Source organism: Manis pentadactyla, chromosome X (assembly GCF_030020395.1).
Source record: "Manis pentadactyla isolate mManPen7 chromosome X, mManPen7.hap1, whole genome shotgun sequence".
NCBI classification, from domain to species: Eukaryota; Metazoa; Chordata; class Mammalia; order Pholidota; family Manidae; genus Manis; species Manis pentadactyla.
Genome location: NC_080038.1, coordinates 19,232,173 through 19,253,553, shown reverse-complemented (window position 1 = coordinate 19,253,553; position 21,381 = coordinate 19,232,173). Strand labels below are relative to the sequence as shown.

The 21,381-nt window shown below is 36.4% G+C and overlaps 1 protein-coding gene across 1 annotated transcript in view; it reads right to left on the bottom strand.

Moving 5' to 3' along the window:
- POLA1 (DNA polymerase alpha 1, catalytic subunit) overlaps positions 1–21,381 on the bottom strand; it is a 288,452-nt gene that overhangs the window by 162,358 nt on the left and 104,713 nt on the right. The window contains exons 27-30 of the mRNA XM_036912786.2: positions 6,227–6,259; positions 5,349–5,441; positions 3,767–3,972; positions 1,819–1,951 (exon numbers count right to left, since the gene is read on the bottom strand). Of these exons, the coding sequence (XP_036768681.2) occupies positions 1,819–1,951; positions 3,767–3,972; positions 5,349–5,441; positions 6,227–6,259 (465 nt within the window). The remainder of the gene's footprint in view (positions 1–1,818; positions 1,952–3,766; positions 3,973–5,348; positions 5,442–6,226; positions 6,260–21,381) is intronic.

Here is a 21,381-nt window from a genome sequence, read left to right as displayed (position 1 = left end):
TTGTCATTCATATGAGAAGATGACTGTGGGCCTACTACCCTAGAGGACATATGCCCAGTGTTATTTTGCCAATAATGTAGTCATGTTTGGATTCAGCCTTTCACACTCATGCCTCGAACCCCTTGCCATGGAGGGCCCACATGTCTAAGAAGGTAGACCTGTCAGGGATAAAATCTGCAGAATTGATGCAAAACTGATCAGTGGAAGACTAAAGTCCTAACTCTTACTCATGTAAATTTTGAGAAAGAGACCAAACAAAATCTGAAAGGAAACCACTTTCTACATTCCCTAGTGATTCCATGCCAACAGGTATATCACTTAAAGAGCTAGGGCCAAAATGCATATCTTCTTATAATATTTATTACTTTTTTGTACTTTTCATGTATTAATGAATGTCTTCTGTAACATTAAAGACACCATGGTTAAGGTGTAGGAAACAAATGACTTACCTAAGAATAAATACAAATTGTAAGGATATGCACAGAAAATACTTACTGTCTCTAGGAATCAAAGAATTGCAAACTAAATCCAATGGTGAAATATCGTTTCATATCCATAATAGAGGCAATGTTTTATGTAAATATCACCAATGAAATATGACCAATCAATATAAGCAAATCTGTGGTGAAACTGGCACACACATTTTATTAATTGGTATCAATTTACAAAGCAATTCGGCAAAAGCCATACAGATATTCTTATCTTTTGACTCAAATAGTTCACCTCAACTAAGAGAGCAATTCATCCAAAAGTAAAAAATTAAATGAACACAGGTGTTCAATGCAGATATCTACAATAGCAAAAATAAACAATGTAAAACAAACAAATTTTAAATAAAGATGTATGGTGAAATAAAAGATTAATGCTAAGGTAATATAGAAAGGTGGAAAAATATGTTAAGTGAAAACAGATTTCAAAATAATATATATTGTAACTGCTGTAATGCAAAAATGTTTTTCAGAGTAAGGAAATATACAAAAATGACACGCATAACTTAGCATACGGTATTATGAATTGAGTTTAATTCTAACACTTTCATTTAATGTCATCACTAGATTCTTTTACATTAAAATTCTTCTTTATATGAGCTGTGACAATGAAATCTATTTACCACAAAATAGGTAAAATGTACTTGCAAAATGAGCTTCTGAATATGTAAGGATACTTTTTTAAATGAGAAAAAAAGAAACCTGTAACCTAACATTTTGTGTGACACAGCACTTTGGAAACCAAGAGTTTATTTTTCAAATTAGGTAAGAAAAAGTATTTCCTATTTTCAACAACTAAAGACTATCAGAAAGTACATATATAGTTTAAAAAAAAAAGCTCAAGTGCTTGGAAAATACAGAAAGTGCTATCATTATCTTAATTCTAAATAAATATGCCCCAAAAAGCCTTCCGGTTACAGTAACTCTAAGGATTGCCTTCTGTGATGAACACACTCCCACTGTCTCTCTTTGTGTCTCCATGCTTATAGTCCTGCACCCCAAAACGACTGTACCTTAGGAGGACTATTAAGAACCTAATAATACTCTCTAGCCCCTGCAACAGCAATGCTATCAGTCCACAGAACCTCTAGAAACAAAGCTTCCACAAATTAAGGACTAGAGAGAGAAGGCCCCAGCGGCCGCGGCAGTACCAGTGGATGGAAGAGGAGGCGTGGTATGCTAATGCTCAATCTGTGAGATAGTTGTTAAGCAGCTTTCATCACCAGCTAGAATTTATTTCAATTGCAAGGATGTGGTGGTTCTTCAACTATCTGAAGGAGGTGAAAAACACATGGCAGCAGCTGGGCTCAGCAATAAATGCTACATTTACCTTGTTAATTTCAAACTGGCTCACTGGGACACTGCCATTTAGCACATTTTCTCCAATTTCTATTAACCTCTTCTGAATGTTTTCCACTATAGTGTCCCGGCTTTGATCAGAAAGAATCTGGCCAATGACAAAGCTGCAAAAAAAGAGAGGGATTCATTTTTTTAATATCATACTTTATTAATAAAGGAGAGAAAAGGAAGATAAATGCCATTAGATTAACATGTGGGCAAGACCATACTAAAAGCTAACATGAGGGTTAATGTCCAAAAGGCCGTTACTATTTGTTTTTTAACATTAACTCTACCAAAGGTTTACCAACCTTGGAATGTCAGGTTTGCCCTTAAACACACAGACCATTTTTTATGAGGCAGCTAATGCTTTATACAAAATGTGGACGGAGAAAGGTATATGTTCCATCATATTTTTATGAAATTACAAAATTCATAAAGTTATATTCTACTCATAGGTTAAAATTTTAGAAGACAAGTATTTTCACTTTCCTCATAAGGCACCAAGATATTATCTCTGATATCAAGATACCCTCTCTGCCTGAGATCACCATTAGCTAGGTAAGTACAAATACAAGTTCTTAACACAAATTAAAAAAAATTTCAACCTTTTCTTTCTTCAGCTTCATTATATTGCTCAGTGTTCTCTAACCTTGTGCCGCCCCTCAAAAACTTCATCTTATTTTATCAGAACCTCCCCCCAAACAAAGGAAAAAAAGAAAAAGGAGTAAGGAGGCCAGTATTTTATCCATTTCTGAGAAAATGCAGAGCAAGGGTTTGACAGCTGCGTTATAATTTGTCAGAAAAAGAACCCTGACAAAAACATTTGTATGGCTTTAATTACTAATACATTTCTAACTCAGAGAAATTTACTTCTATTATGATGCATCTTTTCTTAGAAAACACAAAGCTGAAGAGAACACTCTAATCGGCAGTCTATACAAAGTAGTTTCATCTTTGGGTACATCTGGGGGCAATGAAGCATTTCAAGCTACATTTTGTAAGAGGCTAACAGTGACCTGTACTCAGATGATCAACTTTGCCTAATCAAGAGTAGTTTTGCAGAAGCACCAATTGCTCAATCTCCCAACTTGAAAGCAGAGGAAGACTGCAAAACAAGTAAAAAATTCTGATATTCAGCAATATCAAAATCAATTTAAAATTTTGCTTTAAAGAAAAAATTCTTCTATTTTCAGAATTGCTCAGGTTCACAAAAAGGAGTATCTGGAAAGATGGTACATTAAGTACATATAGATTAGCTTTTCTAAAACAAGTGCTTTATAAATTAATGTGATCCTAAAAAAAAACAAACAGGTCTTATTATCACAATCTTCAGTCTCGGACACAAAGCTAAGGAGTCAGTTACTACATTTATTATGTCTGAGGTGCATATGGTATTTGAAAGCTAGCTTTTAAATTAACCCGAGATTAGAAAGACTCTTACATGCAAATGATATGGGGTGGGAACAAAATCTCACTCCATGGCCCACTTTGAATCCCAGAACATTTTAAGCTGCAACACAGGGACACCTTAATAATTATGTTCCTAAAGAGGCTCTAGGAAGATTCAGGAGCACAACACAAGGCACTTTCCAATAGGAACAGTAAAGCAAAACAAAACAAAAGCAAGCCAATATCAATGAAACCAACTCTGTCAGGATTTAAAACGTGAGGGTTTACCTCACCACAAATTAAAACTCAGAGGATGTACCTTACCAGCAAACATCTCCTGAGTGGAAGAGAAAAATTCCACTCATATTAGTGAGTGGAAACTGTAGAATTCTACACCAAACAGTAAGAATTGTTAACACGCAGTAACAATAATAACAAAAAAGAAGTTGTGTCCTTGTGCTTGGCAGAATCACAGGTATACTCCACATCACGAATGCTTGGATTTTTTAAACACAAACAACAAAAGCAAAAATGAACACTGAACTTACTTTCCAGCATCTTTAGCAAGATCACACCAATCTCTTCTAACTATATCTAATCCTTTCAGCTCCTGTTTGGTGAAGTAATTCCCATCTGATGTTGGCTCAACAACCAGAGCAGCATATTTCTTTTTCTTTAGCAGTAGCAGAGATTTGAAAACACCATCAATGTCTATTTCAAGCAGTTTGTACAACTTGTTCACTTCATTTTTGACCTGTAAAAATTTCAGCCATTGACATTAACTTCTCAAACATCTAATGGGGAGAAGACAACTATGCTATACAAATTCCCAAGAGTTAAATCTAAACAGAACTTGAATTCACACAGATTAGAATGCATTTACTCTGGTTATACACAACACTATGTTATGTTGGATAGTATAGTAAGCAAGAACATTGAAGGAGCATAGGGACCAAAACAGACTTAAAAAAAAAAAGACAATCATATAAAAATATCATCTCATTTAACCAAAGGACAGAACTGGTAGGATTAGCCCCAGAAAATTTATGAAAATTAAGAAATAGTGTTTTTGAAATAAAAATTGTATGCATATGTACTTACCTTCAAACTAGTAAGTTAGAGATTAAATAGTCCAACAAGTAGATATGTGGCCAGAAATAAGTAAGTAAAATTTTGACTATTTAAATGATGTCTAAGATCTTCCTGTTCTTCCCACAGTACCCTGACTAAGGAAATAACAGTATATTAAAACAAAATATGAACTGTCACCTGCTGTTTATTGAGAGTCAAGGCACAGACCATCGCCTCAATAAAAAACACACAGCTTTTCAAGGTCCTATGTAAGGACAATATGCCAAGTGCTCTCAAGTGAAGACTATAGTTCAAACTTCACACATTTCAGGGAGCAAAGGCAGGAAGTTGTTGTTTTGTAAGATGATATCTTATTTTTAGTTTATTGGGACACTATTTAACATAGCAACTGCTCAAGAAACACTTGCTATATATAAATATATAAGTTTTTGTATGTATATACAAACAACAATTGTTAAGTCTAAGTACAGTGGCGGACATACAAATGATAACTGTACTATACAGTTTCATCTTTTCTGTATGTTTGAAACTTTTCATAATAAAAAGTTGGGGGGGAACATTTGCTGATTGTGAGCTGCAAGTAGGAGGTTACATATCATTACTTTTGAATGTCCCCTTGCCTTTTCAAATACATTTTAAGTACTATCGTAAACATTGTAGATGTTTATAAATGTATATAGGTATGTAGGTAGGCATTTATCCATATCTATCAGTGTATATATGCACCTGAATACCACTAGAGCCATACTTTCCTTATGAATGACAATGTGATAAGTACTAACATAATCACATCTTAAGCTTACCATTCTTAGACTGTTTTCAGAGGAAAAATGTACAAATTATTTAAGGGAAAAGAATTTCCTTTGAATTTTGCTCCCAAAACAAACACTTGGAATAGAAATTAAGAAAAACAAAAAGATGAAGAATTGAAAGGCACTAAATTTATAATTTTCAGAAGCACATACATATATGTGGATTTATGAGGTTCCATGTTAAAACAAAATTCACAGAGTAGGTAATTTCATCATAATATCTTACCTTGTTTCCTAATTTAAATACTTCTTCCAGATTGGTGCTATTGGTGTTTATCATAATTGAATCTGTATCTCCATAAATAACTTCAAGATTCATCTAATGAAAAGCAAAAATTATAAAAATTAACAACAAAAACACAGTGACCGTTATACACAATGAAATTGAAGACTTTCCATAATTATTACAGAAATTACAGGTTCCACTGATTTTTCAGAAGTTTATGTTTGTTTTCATCCATATTGCTGGGGGGGGTACAATAAAAAATTAAGCCCCAATAAAATAGAAAAGCAAACACTACCACATTAAGAAAATCTACCTAATTTTCTTAAAACAGAGAGTAAAGTGGCAAGGGGAATGAATGTTTATTTTCAACTGAAATAAAATGTGGAATTGAATAACAGAAAGGAGGTTAAGAGACTAAGAAAGGGGGTCTAAATTTACCCACTGTACCATAAGCTTAGTAGTCATGGCAATTTATAAAGCAGAAACATAATGAGTTTTTAAAATTCAGGGGCACAAATCCATATTTAATTCTTAACAGTTTCAAACAGTATTTAGTAGAATATGAAGAGTGCCAAAAAAATCAATCATAACAAACAACACTAGAGTACATACAGTATAAAGGCCTGGAAGTAAACTCTAATTAGCACTGTTACTAATTTGCTTGAAACACTCACATATAGGCTTCAAGCAGCGGCTAGATCATATCAGTGTTAGTAAAAGAAAAAAGCTATAATCCATTAGGAGGGATTATAAACGTAAACTAGGCATCCTAAGAAGCCATTTCCAGTCTGTTTGGTCTACAATTTTCCTTGACTATAAAAACGTCACCAGGTTATGACATTTAAGGGTCTTTATATGATGAAAATGCTCAGCATTACCTTCTGTACCATCTCTTTTGTATGCATCAAAATCTAAATGAAACAAAAAGTCAAGATTAATGCATTACATAATTACAAAAACATAAATACAATCATATAGAGATAAGTAACCCAATGATCTGTCATTTCCATTTATTTCAAAGCTCTTGATGGTTTTCTAACTACAACACTCAAAATAACAACATCAACGTAATAAAAAAATAAGTTTGCCTCTGATACTTAAGAGATCCTTAAGCAGATCTACTGTAAAGATCTATCTTTAATAAACATGCATAATAAAAATACCCCCTTATAATATGGCAAAAAGGCAAACAATTCTTATTACTAATATTTAAATAGAACCACATGGCTAAACAAAAAAGCTTGACAGAGCATTTCAAATCTGGGACTTCTTACCCATGGTATTCAGGATCTTAAAAAGTAAAAAAACATATATGCACTAGATTTAAATTTCTTCTCTAAATTTCTTAAGTGCTGGGAGTAGATCTTCACTATATTCCCTGAAGCTAGCACACCACCCAATACAAACATGGGGCTCAATAAACATTCAGTGAATGAAAACAAACATCTAGATACTAACTCGAGATAGGTTTGTCCCTAGGCCCAGACAGCTGTAAGACTAGAGACATACATTACACAGCCCTATGAATCCTGACCTTAGAGTATTCTTTTCACATATACCATTATCCATTTTCATTGCCTTCTCCTCGCCTCTCTACTGCTGTCTCCCAATTTTGTTCAAGAGTTCGTTGTCCTATGCTCTTGGGGAAGGAAGTCCTTCCCCCACCTGGGGATGGTGGGTGGTAGTGAACAGGATTAGGCTAACCAGTGGTTTTAATAGTGGCTGTACAGTGGAATCGCCTGGGGATCTTTAAAAACTACCAATACCTGGCCCTGCAATTTTTTGAAAAAGCTCTTAAGATGACTGACTCCTATGTTGCAAGCAAGGTTAAGGACCATTTGCCTAGGATAATCGTCGTAATCCCATTCTGAAAACAGTTTTCAGTTGACAGTTTGTCCCCTCCCCAATTAGACCAGAAGCTCCCGGAGGTCAGAGCCAATGTTTGTGCCTCACTCTAGGCCACATACAACAGGCACTCAGAAAACTGTTTCCTAGTTGACTGATAGGTTTCATAGTAATCCCAATTACTTTTCTACTAGGCACTGCAATTCAGTTAACTCATAAAAAAACATTCACTCTCCTCCACTTCACCTTCATTTTTTAATATTTAAATTACAGGGAAATGCATTGTGGGAGAATACCTGACAATTCCTTCGGGAAAAGGGCAATAATGAGATCAACCCAAGTCAAGTTGATCATAATGAGGACAGCAGTACTTATCAGAAGTTCTCTTCACCCTCTGCCCCTTCCACCTTGATAGGCTTAGCTTTCTTCATCACAACAGACACTCCACAATGTAACTGTTAACTGAGTAAAATACCTCAGGAGCAATCTGTCAACCTTTCTCTGCAACTCCACATATGCAGTCACCAATTCCTTCTACTCTTCTTTCACACCATGAACCAAACCTATTATGTCATCCTTGATTGCACCTCCATTGTGAACTGGAAACCTTCACCTTTCAGATCCATCACCCACCCCCATTCACTCCTGCCACCAACTCACAACCATTTCCACGCATAATCTGAAGGCTGCTACCAAAATGATTTTCTCCTTGGTGGCAGAAACCTCTTGGTGGATGTTTTGCACAGAAACGGGAGAAGACAAAACTGTAAGACTATATATGCTGTAACTGCTTTTCTCACTTAAACTTTATCTTAGAGATAATTCCATATCCACACATAAAAAGCTGCCTTACTCTTTTTTGATGACTACATAGTATTCTACCATGTGGCTCGATCATGATTTATCTAGTGCTTCTATTAATGAACACATAGGTTTTTCTAATCTTTGCCTTTATAACCACACTTCAACAAGTAATCCTGACATGCATGTAACCTGCCAATCTGTCAGTAACAAGATAAACCCCTACAAGAGGATTTATTGGGCCAAAGGTTACATGGTTTTCAATTTTTGATAAATATAGCCAAGTAGCTCTCTATATAGGCTGTAGCAATTTCTGAGGATAGTTTTAATCACCGTCTTTCCAGTGGACCTCAACAGCAGTTGATGACAATGTTCTGTCTCAGGTTCAAGGTCCTCACCACAGCTCATCAACTCTGCTGTCATTTCAGTAGGAGACAACCCACGACCAGTGTGACCCTGACCTCTCATGCTTCTTCACTCATCAGTTCTAGATGGTGGGTACCACAGAGCCCTCCCCAGACCAAAGTTTACCCAAATGCTAATGAGGAAGACCACTCCAAAGCTGCCCTCAATTCAAACTGCTCACTGGGGAGGGCTCAGCTGTTGGATATCCTATGGGCTAACAAATTCTTAGTATCTAGAGGAGTGCCTGGTACATGGTAGCTATTAATGAATATTTGTAGAATGTTGAATGAATAATCCTAAGAAGTAGGCAGTATTATAAACCCCATTTTACAGATGAGGAATATTATTAGGCTCTGCCAAAATAACAGAGCTAGTCAAGACCTTGATCTAGAAGCTGGACCTTATGTTTCATTTTCTTTTCATTATGTCTCATAGCCTTGTTAGAAAGTCCCTATCACATGAATGTTCCAGAAGCCAACAGTCAAAAACTTACACATTATAGATATTTTTCCCATTAAGGAAATGTTTTTTAAAAAAGTCACAGGTATCTAGAAAGGTTTACTGGACACAAGGTACAGTGACTAAAAGATGGCCATCCATAAGTTCACGTGACAAGCCTAATATTAAAGCTACCTGTTCCAACCAAAAATCATTTTATAAGTGCCAACAGCTAGAAAACAGGGCTATAGGCTTGCTAAATTCATTAATAAGGCAGTCTGCAGTTATCTGATTTCACAGCAACACCTGCATATTTATCTACTCATTACCAATTGGATGATGGAATTTTTTCAAGCACATTTCAAAAATCTGCCAACTTCAAGTGTAAAAAAATAAACTTTGTGGTTAATTTTTCCCTTAACAAAGTACAGCTGTTGAGAATAATTGTTCAAGATCTTACCCTGTAATGTCAACTGCAGCAGAACAAAGAGTATTTAATTAGCAAATCTATCCAGTAATTCAACACCTATTATATAAAATGCCTTCGTGATTTTATTCAGGATAATTTGCTAAGAGGGTTATTACTGACATTCAGATGGAATTTAAAATTCCTACGCAAGTCGAGTCATAATAGCAGTAATGATCTCCCCAATCAGGAGATTCGGTGTCACACAAGGCTCTCTTGCAATGCAGCAGCCGATTTCCTGACTTCTTAATTCCTGGGCTCAGCTCAGTGAGAGCCCTTCATGCCGATATTTCAGTCAGCAATACATCTTTAATGGGACTCTATTAAAATAACTAGAACAAAAATGACTTTTTTTTTGGTTAAAAAGAATGACAGCACTGCCATCATATCAATCATCGCAGGCTTTGCAGAACAGTGCCGTTAGGGGAAAAGAGGAGGGGGAAACAGGAAAGGAGTGGGGCTGGGGGTGGGGAGAGCAATAATGAAAATAACACGGAAAGGTGTTTTAACCCCAATGTGAGCCTTGGAAGGGGGGGGTGTGGGGACTAAGAAGGAAATGTGAAGTGCGTTTCAAAAAATTGTTTCCTAAAGAAAACAGTTTGTTCAGGAATACACCCACGATGTGGTTTACCAAGCAGAAAGAGAATGTTTCCTATGCCAGGGTTAACAACAGCAGCAACCGAAGACCAACTACTACTGAGGTGTGTGTTTACAGATTCTCCTAACAAGGCCAGGATAAAGCCGGGGTCTTTATTTTTTGTTAAAACAGAATGATGGCATCCTGCAGAGCATTCACAGGTTATGAAATGTTTTTAGACGCTATTGCAGATGAAAAAAGTACTTACTAATATTAGATGAGAGAAAACAACAACTTTCCACAGTTCAAAAGTTTCAAGCTCCCATTCCAAAAGCTTAGGTCCATTACAGTGGTATCTACTAAGAAGAAACCCACTTTGGTATATGATAGTAAATGATGCAGATACTAAACACAACAGAAATGCTACAAGTTAAGAAAATGCAGGATAAGGTCAAATTCTAAAAAAAGAATCCATGAACACATGATGACTGCAATCTCAAGGCTTTAGGACTCTTCTGTTCCTGATGAGTAAAATTAGAAATCAACTGGAATGGTTTAAAAATTAAGCATAATAAGGGTGGCAAAATGAATGGTTCTGAGGGATAGAGGAGAGAAAAGTAGAAGAAATATAAATATTATGATATTTGGTAATCCAACCACTACCTAAGCTTTCCCTCGTCCCAATTTCAGCAGTTTCCAAGCAGGACTCAGTGTTACTCAGTTCTCCTACTTGGTGAACATTTATTTCATCCTCATTATATCAGGCTGCCTTTTTCCTATTTTCCTATTCCATGATATTCTTTGATGTATGTCTTCTCTGTACAAAACTCAAGGGGCACAGGCTATGGATTTAATAAAGCACCCTACTTTCTGCCACCACCACTTAACGTTCCCATGCAACTGGGTTCATTACTGTCTTTAAACCTTAGTTTTACCTTCTTTAAACTGGGATATTGCTACCACCTAGTTCCCTGAGTTAGGTGAGAATAAAAGACCTCTATACTGAAAAAGTGTTTTGCAAAGATAAAACATACAAATATGAACTTTAAAAAAAGTCAGGGGTCTGAAATCTGAGTACTGGTTTAAACTGCCAATTACTAGCTAAGTGATTTGCAAACAAGCTGCTTTTCCCTCTCTAGGTCTGAGCATCCTCATATACAAAAATGAAGAGGTTAGGATTCCTCCCACATCTAAAAATCTAGAATTCAAATTCAGCATGTAGAAATATCTCTTCCTTATATCTGGTTGTTTTGTCTTTCAACCACTTTCATTTCTTTACTAGTAGGAAAAGAGGCACAAATATATCCAGCAAAGGTAACTGGCATTACTATATATATATATACCCATATTCTAGGTTGTTTTTGAGGGCTATGCAATCATAAACTAACTAGCAATATGTAAACTCTCACAAATTGTCTGCACACATCTTTATGCACTTAATATACGTAAGTGGATACGTTTACAGTACATAAAAACATCCAACCCCTTCTGTTGAAACCCCCTCACCCCAAGACTATATACACATTTACATATGTACATTAGGGTCTTTTAATCTTGGTACTATTGACATTTTAGGCCAGATAATTCTTTGTCATAGGGGGCTGTCCCCACTAGATGCCAGCAGCATGCATGCACATGCACACGGGTACATACACACTCTCCAGTGTGACAATCAAAATTGTCTCCAGACACTGTCAAATGGTTACTGGGGGCAGAATTGCCCCTGTTTGAGAACCAGTGATACTATGCTAATGACCCAACACTCTCTCTCCAGGTGCATATTGTCTGTCTGTTCCACAAGCATTCTTTCTAAACCCCATCCGTCTCTTCCAAACCCTCACCAGCTCCAAACATAATAAATGGCCCATCCAAGAGCCTTCAACTAAAATAAAGGGCTGACTTCCATTCTAAATCAATGAGCTAACAAGTCTCACATGGGACTGTGTTTTTCCAGTGTGGCACCTCCTGCCAATATGCTACCCCACCTTCAGGCCCTCAAACTCACTTAGCCTACCTATCTCTAGCACCACTATCTTCCAAGCCAGTCTTCACACCTTGCCAGTGTTCTTTCTGAAAAGTACTCTTTGAAATGAAATTCAAACCTCAAGAGAAAAATGTAGTGCTTTTAGAACATATTTGAACTTAAGCAACCATCAACTTAATATAGGCTGTTATATACTTAGGATGTCATATATGAACCTCTTTATAACCACAAACCAAAAACATATAATGGACACATAAAAACATAAAAAGAACTGAGTCCAAGAATAGTGCTAAAGAAAGTGATCAGTCACAAGGGAAGAGAGCAAGAGAATAAACAAAGAACAAAGAAGACCTACAAAAAAACAACTAGAAAAAAATTTTTTAATGGCAATAAGTATATACTCATAAATAATTACTTTAAATGTAAATGGACTCAATGCTCCATTCAAAAGACACAGGGTGGCTGAGTGGATAAAGAAACAAGACTCATCTATATGCTGTATTCAAAGTCTCACTTCAGACCTAAAGACACGTATAGACTGAAAATAAAGGGATGGAAAAATATACTCCATGCAAATAGAAAAGAAAAAATCTGGGCAGCATTATTTTTATCATTGCTATGACTCTAACAAAAGAGCATTATGTAAAGATAAATAAATCAATCCAACAAGAGTATTTAACAATTGTTAGTATCTATACACTAAACACAGGAGCACCTAAACATATAAACATTAACAGACATAAAGGTAGAAACTGACAGTAATACAGTAATAATAAAGGACTTTCACACCCCAGTTACATTAGTCAATAAATCCACACAGAAAATCAATAAGAAACAGTGACTTTGAATTACATATTATACCAGATGGACTTAACAGATATGTATTCATCCAAAATATTAACAGAATATTTCACCCCAAAACAGAAAACACATTCTTTTCAAGTACACATAGAACATTCTCCAGGACAGATCACAGGTCAGGCTACAAAACAAGTCTCAAAAAATTTTGGAAGACTGATCCAACAACATTCCATGTGAAACCACAAATCAACTTCAAGAAAAAAAAAAACAAGAAAAAACACAAAAGCATAAAGGCTATACTACATGCTGCTAAACAAACAGTGGGTCAGTAAAGAAATCAGAGAAAATAAAAAAATACCTGGAGATAAATGAAAATAGAAACACAGCAGCAACAGTTCAAAATCTTTGGGATGTAGCAAAAGCAGTTCTAACACAGAGGTTTACATCAACACAGATCTACCTCAAGAAACGAGAAAAATCTCAATCTAACCTTAAACATAAAGGAACTAGAAAAAGAACAAAGCCCACTTAGGAAAGATAAACAAAATTGATAAACCTTCAGCCTGACTCATCAAGAAAAAGACAGAACTTAAAAAAATAAAAACAGAAATGAAAATTACAACCAACACCACAGAAATAAAAAGTATTACAGATTAATATGAAAAATTATATGCCAATAAATTGGACAACCTAGACGAAACAGATAAATTCCTAAAAACATACAATCTTTCAAGACTAAACCAGGAAGAAATAAAAAATCTGAACAAATTACTAGCAACAAAATTGAATCAGAAGTTTAAAAACTCCTAACAAAAGTCCAGAACCAAATGGCTTCACAGGTGAATTCACCAAACACTGAAAGAAGAATACCTATCCTTCTCAACTATTCCAAAACAATAGAAAAAATATAGGAAGAAATGGTTCTAAACTCATTCTACGAGACCAACATTACCCTGCTATATCAGATAAAGATATTACAAAAAAAAGAAAATTACAATTTCCATTGATGAACATAGAAGCAAAAATCCTCATCAAAATATTAGCAAACAGAATTAAAAAATACATTAAAAGTATCATTCATCACAAACCAGTGGGATTTATCCCAGGATTGCAGGGATGGTTCAATAACCACAAATCAATCAATGTGATATACCACATTAATAAAAGGATAAAAACCATATAATCAGATGAAAAAGCATTTGACAAAATACTACATCATTCATGATAAAAACTCGAAACAAAGAATCGCTACCATCCAAAAGACAAACAACAACAAATGTTGGCAAGGTTATGGAGAAAGGGGAACCTCCTACATTGCTGGTGGGAATGTAAATTAGTGCAACCATTGTGGAAAGCAGTATGGAGGTTCCTCAAAATGCTCAAAATTGAAATACCATTTGACCCAGGAATTCCACTTCTAGGAATTTACCCTAAGAATGCAGCAGCCCAGTTTGAAAAAGACAGATGCATCCCTATGTTTATCACAGCACTATTTACAAAAGCCAAGAAATGAAATCAACCTAAGTGTCCATTAGTAGATGAATGGATAAAGAAGATGTGGTACATATAGACAATGGAATATTATTCAGCCATAAGAAGGAAACAAATCCTACCATTTGCAACAACATGGATGGAGCTAGAGGGTTTTATGCTCAGTGAAATTAGCCAGGCAGAGAAAGACAAGTACCAAATGATTTCACTCATATGTGCAATATAAGAACAAAGGAAAAACTTAAGGAACAAAACAGCAGCAGAATCACAGAACCCAAGAATGGACTAACAGTTACCAAAGGGAAAGGGGACTGTGGAGGATGGGTGGGAAGGGAGGGAGAAAGGGGGGGAAGAAGAAAGGGGGCCTTACGATTGGCATGCATAATGTGGGGGGGGCACAGGGAAGGCTGTACAACACAGAGAAGACAAGTAGTGATTTTACATCATCTTATTACACTGATGGACAGTGACTAATGGGGTATGTTGGGGGAACTTGGTGAAGGGGGGAGTCTAGTAAACATAATGTTCCTCATGTAATTGTAGATTAATGATAACCAAAATAAAAATAAAGAAAATAAAAATAAAAAAAATAAATTAAAAAGTAACCAACTAGGGCTAAGCACTGGCGGTCACCTAACGCTGCCCAGTAAGAATATGTCAAATGTCAAAAAAAAAAAAGAAAAAAAACCCTCTAAACAAAGTGGCTATAAAGGGAATATACCTCAAAATAATAAAGGCCCCATATATGACAAACCCACAGCTCACATCACATTTAATGGTGATAAGCTGAAAGCTTTTCCTCTAAGGTCAGGAACAAGGCATGGATTCACTTTCACCACTTTCATTTAACAAAGTACTGGAAGTCCTAGCCACAGCAATCAGACAAGAAAAAGAAATAAAAGACATCTAAATTGGTAAGTAAGAAGCAAAATTGCCACTATTTGCAGATGATACAATACCATATATAGAAAACCCTAAAGATGTCACCAAAATCTACTAGATTTAATAAATGAAGTAAGTACAGTTGCAGGCTACAAGATCAATATACAGAAATCTATCACATTTCTATACACTAATAACTAGCAGAAAGAGAAATTAAGAAAGCAATCCCATTTATAACTGTATCAAAAAAGAATAAAATGTGTAGGAATAAATTTAACAAAGAAATTAAAAGACCATTACTCTGAACACTATAAGACACTGATGAAAGAAACTGAAGAAAATATAAATAAATGGGAAGATATACTGTGCTCATGGATTGGAAGAATTAATATTGTTAAAATGCCCATAGTACACAAAACAATCTACAGATTCAATGCAACCCCTATCAAAAACCAATGACATTTTCCACAGAACTAGAATAATCCTAAAATTTGTATGGAACAACAAAATACCCCAAACAGTGAAAGTAGTTTTGAGAAAGAAGAACAAAGCTGGAGGTATCATGCACCCAGATTTCAAACTATACTGCAATGCTATAGTAACCACAACAATATGGCCTTGGCACAAAAATGGACACATAGACCAATGGAACAGACTAGTAGCCCAGAAATAAACCCACCATGTATGGTCAAATAGATTTATGACAAAGGAGGCAAGAATATACGGTGATTGATTTGTGGATACTGAACCATCCCTCCCATCCTGGGAATAAATTCCACTTGATTGTGGTGAACAATCCTTTTAATGCACAAGAGTATACAAACATATACAATGGAGGCAGGAAAATACAAAGAATATACAAAGACAGTCTCTTCAATAATTTGTGCTGGGGAAACTGGACTGCTACATGCAGAAGAATGAAACTGGACCCCTTTCTACACCATACACAAAAAATAAACTAGAAATTGATCAAAAACATAAATGATAAGACCGTAAAACTTCTTAAAAAAACAAAGGCAGTACACTCTTAGATATCAGCCTAAGCAATTTTTTCAGGATACTTCTCCCCTGGCAAGGGAAACAAAAGCAAACCTAAACAAGTGGGGCTACATCAAACAAAAAAGCTTCTGCACAGGGAAGGAAACCATAAATAAAACAAAAAGGCAACCTACTGAATGAGACAATATATTTGCAAATGGTATATCCAATAAGGGGCTAATATCCAGAATATATAAAAAATGCATCCAACACAACACCAGAAAACCAAATAACCCAATTAAAAATGGGCAAAGGACCTAAATAGATATTTTTCCAAAGAAGACATACAGGTGGCCAACATCACTAACCATCAGGGAAATGCAAATGAACAGCACAATGAGGTATCACCTCACATATTATAATCGCTATTATCAAAAAGAAAAGAAATAACAGATGTGGGACAGGATGTGTGGAGAAAAGGAACCCTTGTGCATTGGTGGTGGGAATGTAAATTGGTGCAGCCACTGTGGAAAGCAGTAGGGAGGTTCTTCAAAAAAAAAAAAAAATAGAAATACCATATGACCCAGCAATTCCACTTCTGTGAAGTTCCTTGAAGGAAACAAAAACACGAATTCAAGAAGATATATGCACCCCTATGTTTATCACAATATTATTTACAATAGCCAAGATATGGAAGCAACCTAAGAATGCATTGGTAGATGAATGGATAATGGTGATGTGTATGTATACCATGGAATATTACTAAGCCATAAAAAAGAACAGAATCTTGCCATTTATGACTATATGGATGGACCTAGAGGGTATTACACAAAATGAAGTAAGTCAGAGAAAGACAAATAGCATACGATTTCAATTACATATGGAATCTAAAAAACAACCAAACAAAACAGAAATGGACTCATAAACACAGAGAAAAGACTAGAGGTTGCCATAAGGGAGAGCAGTGAGGGGATGGATGAAATAGGTAAAGGGGATAAAGAGGTACAAACTTCCAATGATAAAATAAGTAAGTCACAGGGATGAAAAATACAGCATACAGAATATAGTCAATAATATTGTGGTATCTTTCCATGGTGACAGTTGGTAACTACACTTATTGTGGTGAGCATTTCATAATGTATATAATTGTCAAATCACTGTTGTACACCTGAAACCAATATAATAATGTATGTCGACTATTCTTCAATTAAGAAAAAAACCCTTAGCTTGCAAATTATAAGCAGAGATCATGTCTTAGCCATTAAACCTAACACAATGCCTGGCACACAGCAGTAATTCAATAAATAGTTATTTCTTAGGCTCTGGTAAAAGGAGGCAAACCTGTACAGGTGTTCCAGTTCTTTTGCCTAAGAGCAAAGCCATGGATTGATAAGCGCATCTCCACAACAAAAGGACCCTAAAGCTGGTTATGAAAGCCAGCAATTAAACCCACACACAGTACACATTTCAATGCTGGCTCTTTCCATGCAAGAAATGGAGAGTGAATCAGTTTTAATTCCACCTTCAAACACAATGCATGTTAGATAAACAAATATTCACTCAAGAGAAATGAATTTCTACCCCAGTGATAAATGCCTATTAATTATAAGCTTGACTAGAAGGGTACCTCTCCCATACAACTCTCGTTTCCAGATAAACTGATTTTGTTCTAAATCCTTAATTTACATAGACTTTCTGATAGCTCATGTGTAAAGAATATAAAACACGCTGAATAAACAAAACTTTCTGAAAGGTTTCTCTACCCCAACAGACACATTTAGTGATGTTGATGAGTGTCTCTCAATGACTGCCCTAAACTATAATAGGGCTCTAACTTTGACCTAAAACATAAAATACCACAAACTATGACTTGGAATATGTAAGATGAAGAGTGAACTTCTCCCTTGTCTTCTACTTTCTTGCCCCCAAATATTTATTCACCTTACAGATTTTTATTCATCTTGTGGATTTTTAAGAATCCACTTTATGTTTTGACTTTTAGAACACACTGTTTCCACCTTGAAAGAAACCTTCCTTTCACAACATTCTCACTCTCTATTCCTCCTCCATTCCAAACTCCAGTTCAGAAACTCACATCCTGTACGTTTCATTTGAACTTAAGTGCATTATTGCCACACTTGGGATTATATCAGACACAGGACCCTGGAAAGCCGGTAGCGCTGGCCTTAAAGCACACTCGAGCCAAATCTACTCACCGACATTACAGAGTTCAAGTACAAGCCTACACTCTTAAATATTAAATTCCCAGAAAGAAAACCCTAAGACACCACGACTGAAACTAAGGCAGGTGATTAACCAAAGGTCAAGAAATCTGAAAATCCCTGAGACTGTGAGAAAACATTTGAATGTGCACCTATACGTATTTTTCTAGGCAGAGGGTCCATATACTTCATCAAATTTGACATTTTGATTCGTTTAAATATTAAGTACCATTGAAGATGTTCCAATTAGCCCTAAAAGTATAGCTTTCAGGTGTCTTAGAATTCACATGTCCATGAGATGTAGAAACACCCCTGCCCAAAGGTCTCTCTGCCTCTTGGTTTGGAGCTGGTTATCCTCAGCCCCTACAGTGTTATTTCCCTCACAGAAAACATATACATGTCAAAAGGCTCAGACATTTGGTTCCCTGATTCACTCCTCTCATAACTCATTGGGGGCAGGGGGGGTGGGCGCTAATTAAGACACGGCCAAACTATGTCCGTGCTTTAGTGAACAGGGTAGTGAACACTGCTTTAGTGGCATCGTGCTCAGGCAAGTTCCACACAACCTGATTAAAATTGACTCAAAGTGTCTTACTTCAGTAATCACTTAGACGGAATGAATTTTACATTAGTGGGATCAAGCATGCACCAGGCCTCAGTGGAAATGAAAAGGGCTTATAGTAATAGGATTTATAAATCCAGCCATTAGGTTAATGGCTAAATGATTTACATGTAACTTTCTCCCCCACCCCGCCTTCCCTCACCCTTTAACTCAGTAAAAACTATGCTTGGCATTTTCCACTGCAGTGCCATACACAAAGGAAATAGCCTTTCTATTTTGGGACATTCTAATTTCTAATAATGGCTTGGGTGGCTACCATTAACTCTTTCAAAGCACAAATAATTGACTAATAAAATTAAGTATTCTATAAGGCCTGAAAGTGCTTAATTGATCATAATTGTCTATTTGAGAAGAAGGCGTCAGGCTGGCTATGCTCAGATAATGAAGTTGGGCAATTCTGAAGCACTGCAATCAAGATAATACTTACAGCTAAAAAGGACATTAGCATTTTCTAGAATCTGCAACATTTTCTTTATAACTGAGGTCATGAGAATGTGACTAGAAAAGTTTGAGCTCCCAGCCCCTGCAAACAGCAGACTGAACTGGTTGTCACTTGTCGTTACTAAGCACCTGGCCTGCAGCTCAACCCTGAAAGAGCACATAGTTGATGGTTGGAAGGACAACCTTAAGTTGGAGAGTGACGAAGGTGGTACAGTCACCATTTTGATGGAGGCATTTTTGATTTCTGGAACACTCCTTTTTAGGACTGGTGTGTGACAAGAGAGTCAATAGGACAGTTCGTCATTGGTTTCTGCTTCAAGGAAGGTCAGAAGAGAGAGAACTTTTTAAGCCCAATGCCCTAGGGGCAACGCTCGTGCTTAGCACCTGGGCCAAATACTAAATTTTATTCTACAATGACTGTATTTTTACATGCCCTCCTGTAGCAACATTTGTTTCTTTATTTAGAAAACGTCCCTTGCCCACTCCCCATCCCCATTTATTAAAATTTCAGAAAACAGATTCTATGAGATAGTTATGATTAAAATATGGAGGGTTCCCTCCTCAAAGAAAAATCTTCTTTCAGAAAGATAGTCTAGTTTTAGGGAAATGTAATTGTGTACACCTCTCAACACACACATGTTCAGGCATGCTTCTAGAATAAATACATTTAAGGATCAATCAAATAATCCCATTTATCAATCACTTTTTTTCCTATCTCATCCCATCATTTTCTATACTTTCTCCGAAAATAATCCAGAGAAATTTTGAAAGAAACAAGAGATTTCAAATTGAGAAGTCCTTTAGGGTAAAGGTGCAGAATATGAAGAATATATCAATATTAAGGCTACACAAGATGTGGGTACTTGATGCTAAAAAAAAAATCCCCTTTATTTTTGAACTTCATTGTATTTCCACACTCCATTGTGGCCAAGGCTCAAGAATTGATACAAATTGCAGGATGCACTGTTATTTTTTCATTTGGAATCTCAAAAGGGAATTCATTCATTCACTCACCAAATATTGACTGAGCACTTCTCATGTGCTTGTGGAAGAGGATACAAAGGCAAATGATTTAGACATGATCTCTTCCCTCTGTAGTGTATAACATCTAGTAAAGTAGAGACCCAAATATGCAATTGGAAAAATACACACACACATGCAAAACTGGATCCTCTGGGTGGGGAGTTCATGGAAGCAGATTGTATATAAGGGGAAAGTAAGCTACAGGGAATAGGAGAAGGAGGATAGGAGAAAGAGTGCTGGTGATGATCCAGAAGACAGATGGAAACTCTCAATGGTAATTAAAGAAAATTAAGCTTTCAAAAATTTTTTAGAAGTTTCCTGCAACAAGAAGAAAATAAAAAGTATGGCTGAGGCTAGAGTGTTCAGGCAAGTGGGGAGTGAGGTCCAACTGTGAAGGGCCTTGTAAGCCACATTAAGGACTTTAAACTGGGAGTGACATAATCAGAAGGAGTTTAAAGAGGTCTCTGTGGTTATAAAACATGTGGGGAATACATGTGGAGAGCAGCAACCAGGGAGAACTAATGAGGCTTGACCAGCATAATGGCTGCTATACTGGATATAGAGTTACAGGCATCTGAGAAGTGGAACCTACATGACTTGTGACTGGCTAGATCTGGAGCACAAGGAAGAGACAGGAGTCAAGAATGATACCCATGTTCCAGCTTGCCCAGGGGGACAGTGCTGTCCCTCACTGAGACAGGGAATCCAGGAAAGGTAACTGGTTGGGAAGCACAACCATAAGGGCAGTTTTGGAATTGCTGAATATGCTATGCCTGTGGACATCTAACTGGAGATGACAAGGAGGCAGAAGCTAAGATGTTCAACAGAGGGCACGTGGGGAGGTTAGGGTACAAGAAATCCAATGCTTAACAGAGATGCAATATAGAACAAATCAAAGCAATGTGAGCATGCAGACAATAACAGAACCTAGAGAAACAGATGGCATGGCTCAAAGGGACAGCAGCAGTAAAGGGAGATGAGGCAAGCGGGCACCCAAACCACAGTAATAGTGCTCTGTGGGTCTCTGATCCTTCATTCCTCCTCCAGCATCTTCCTT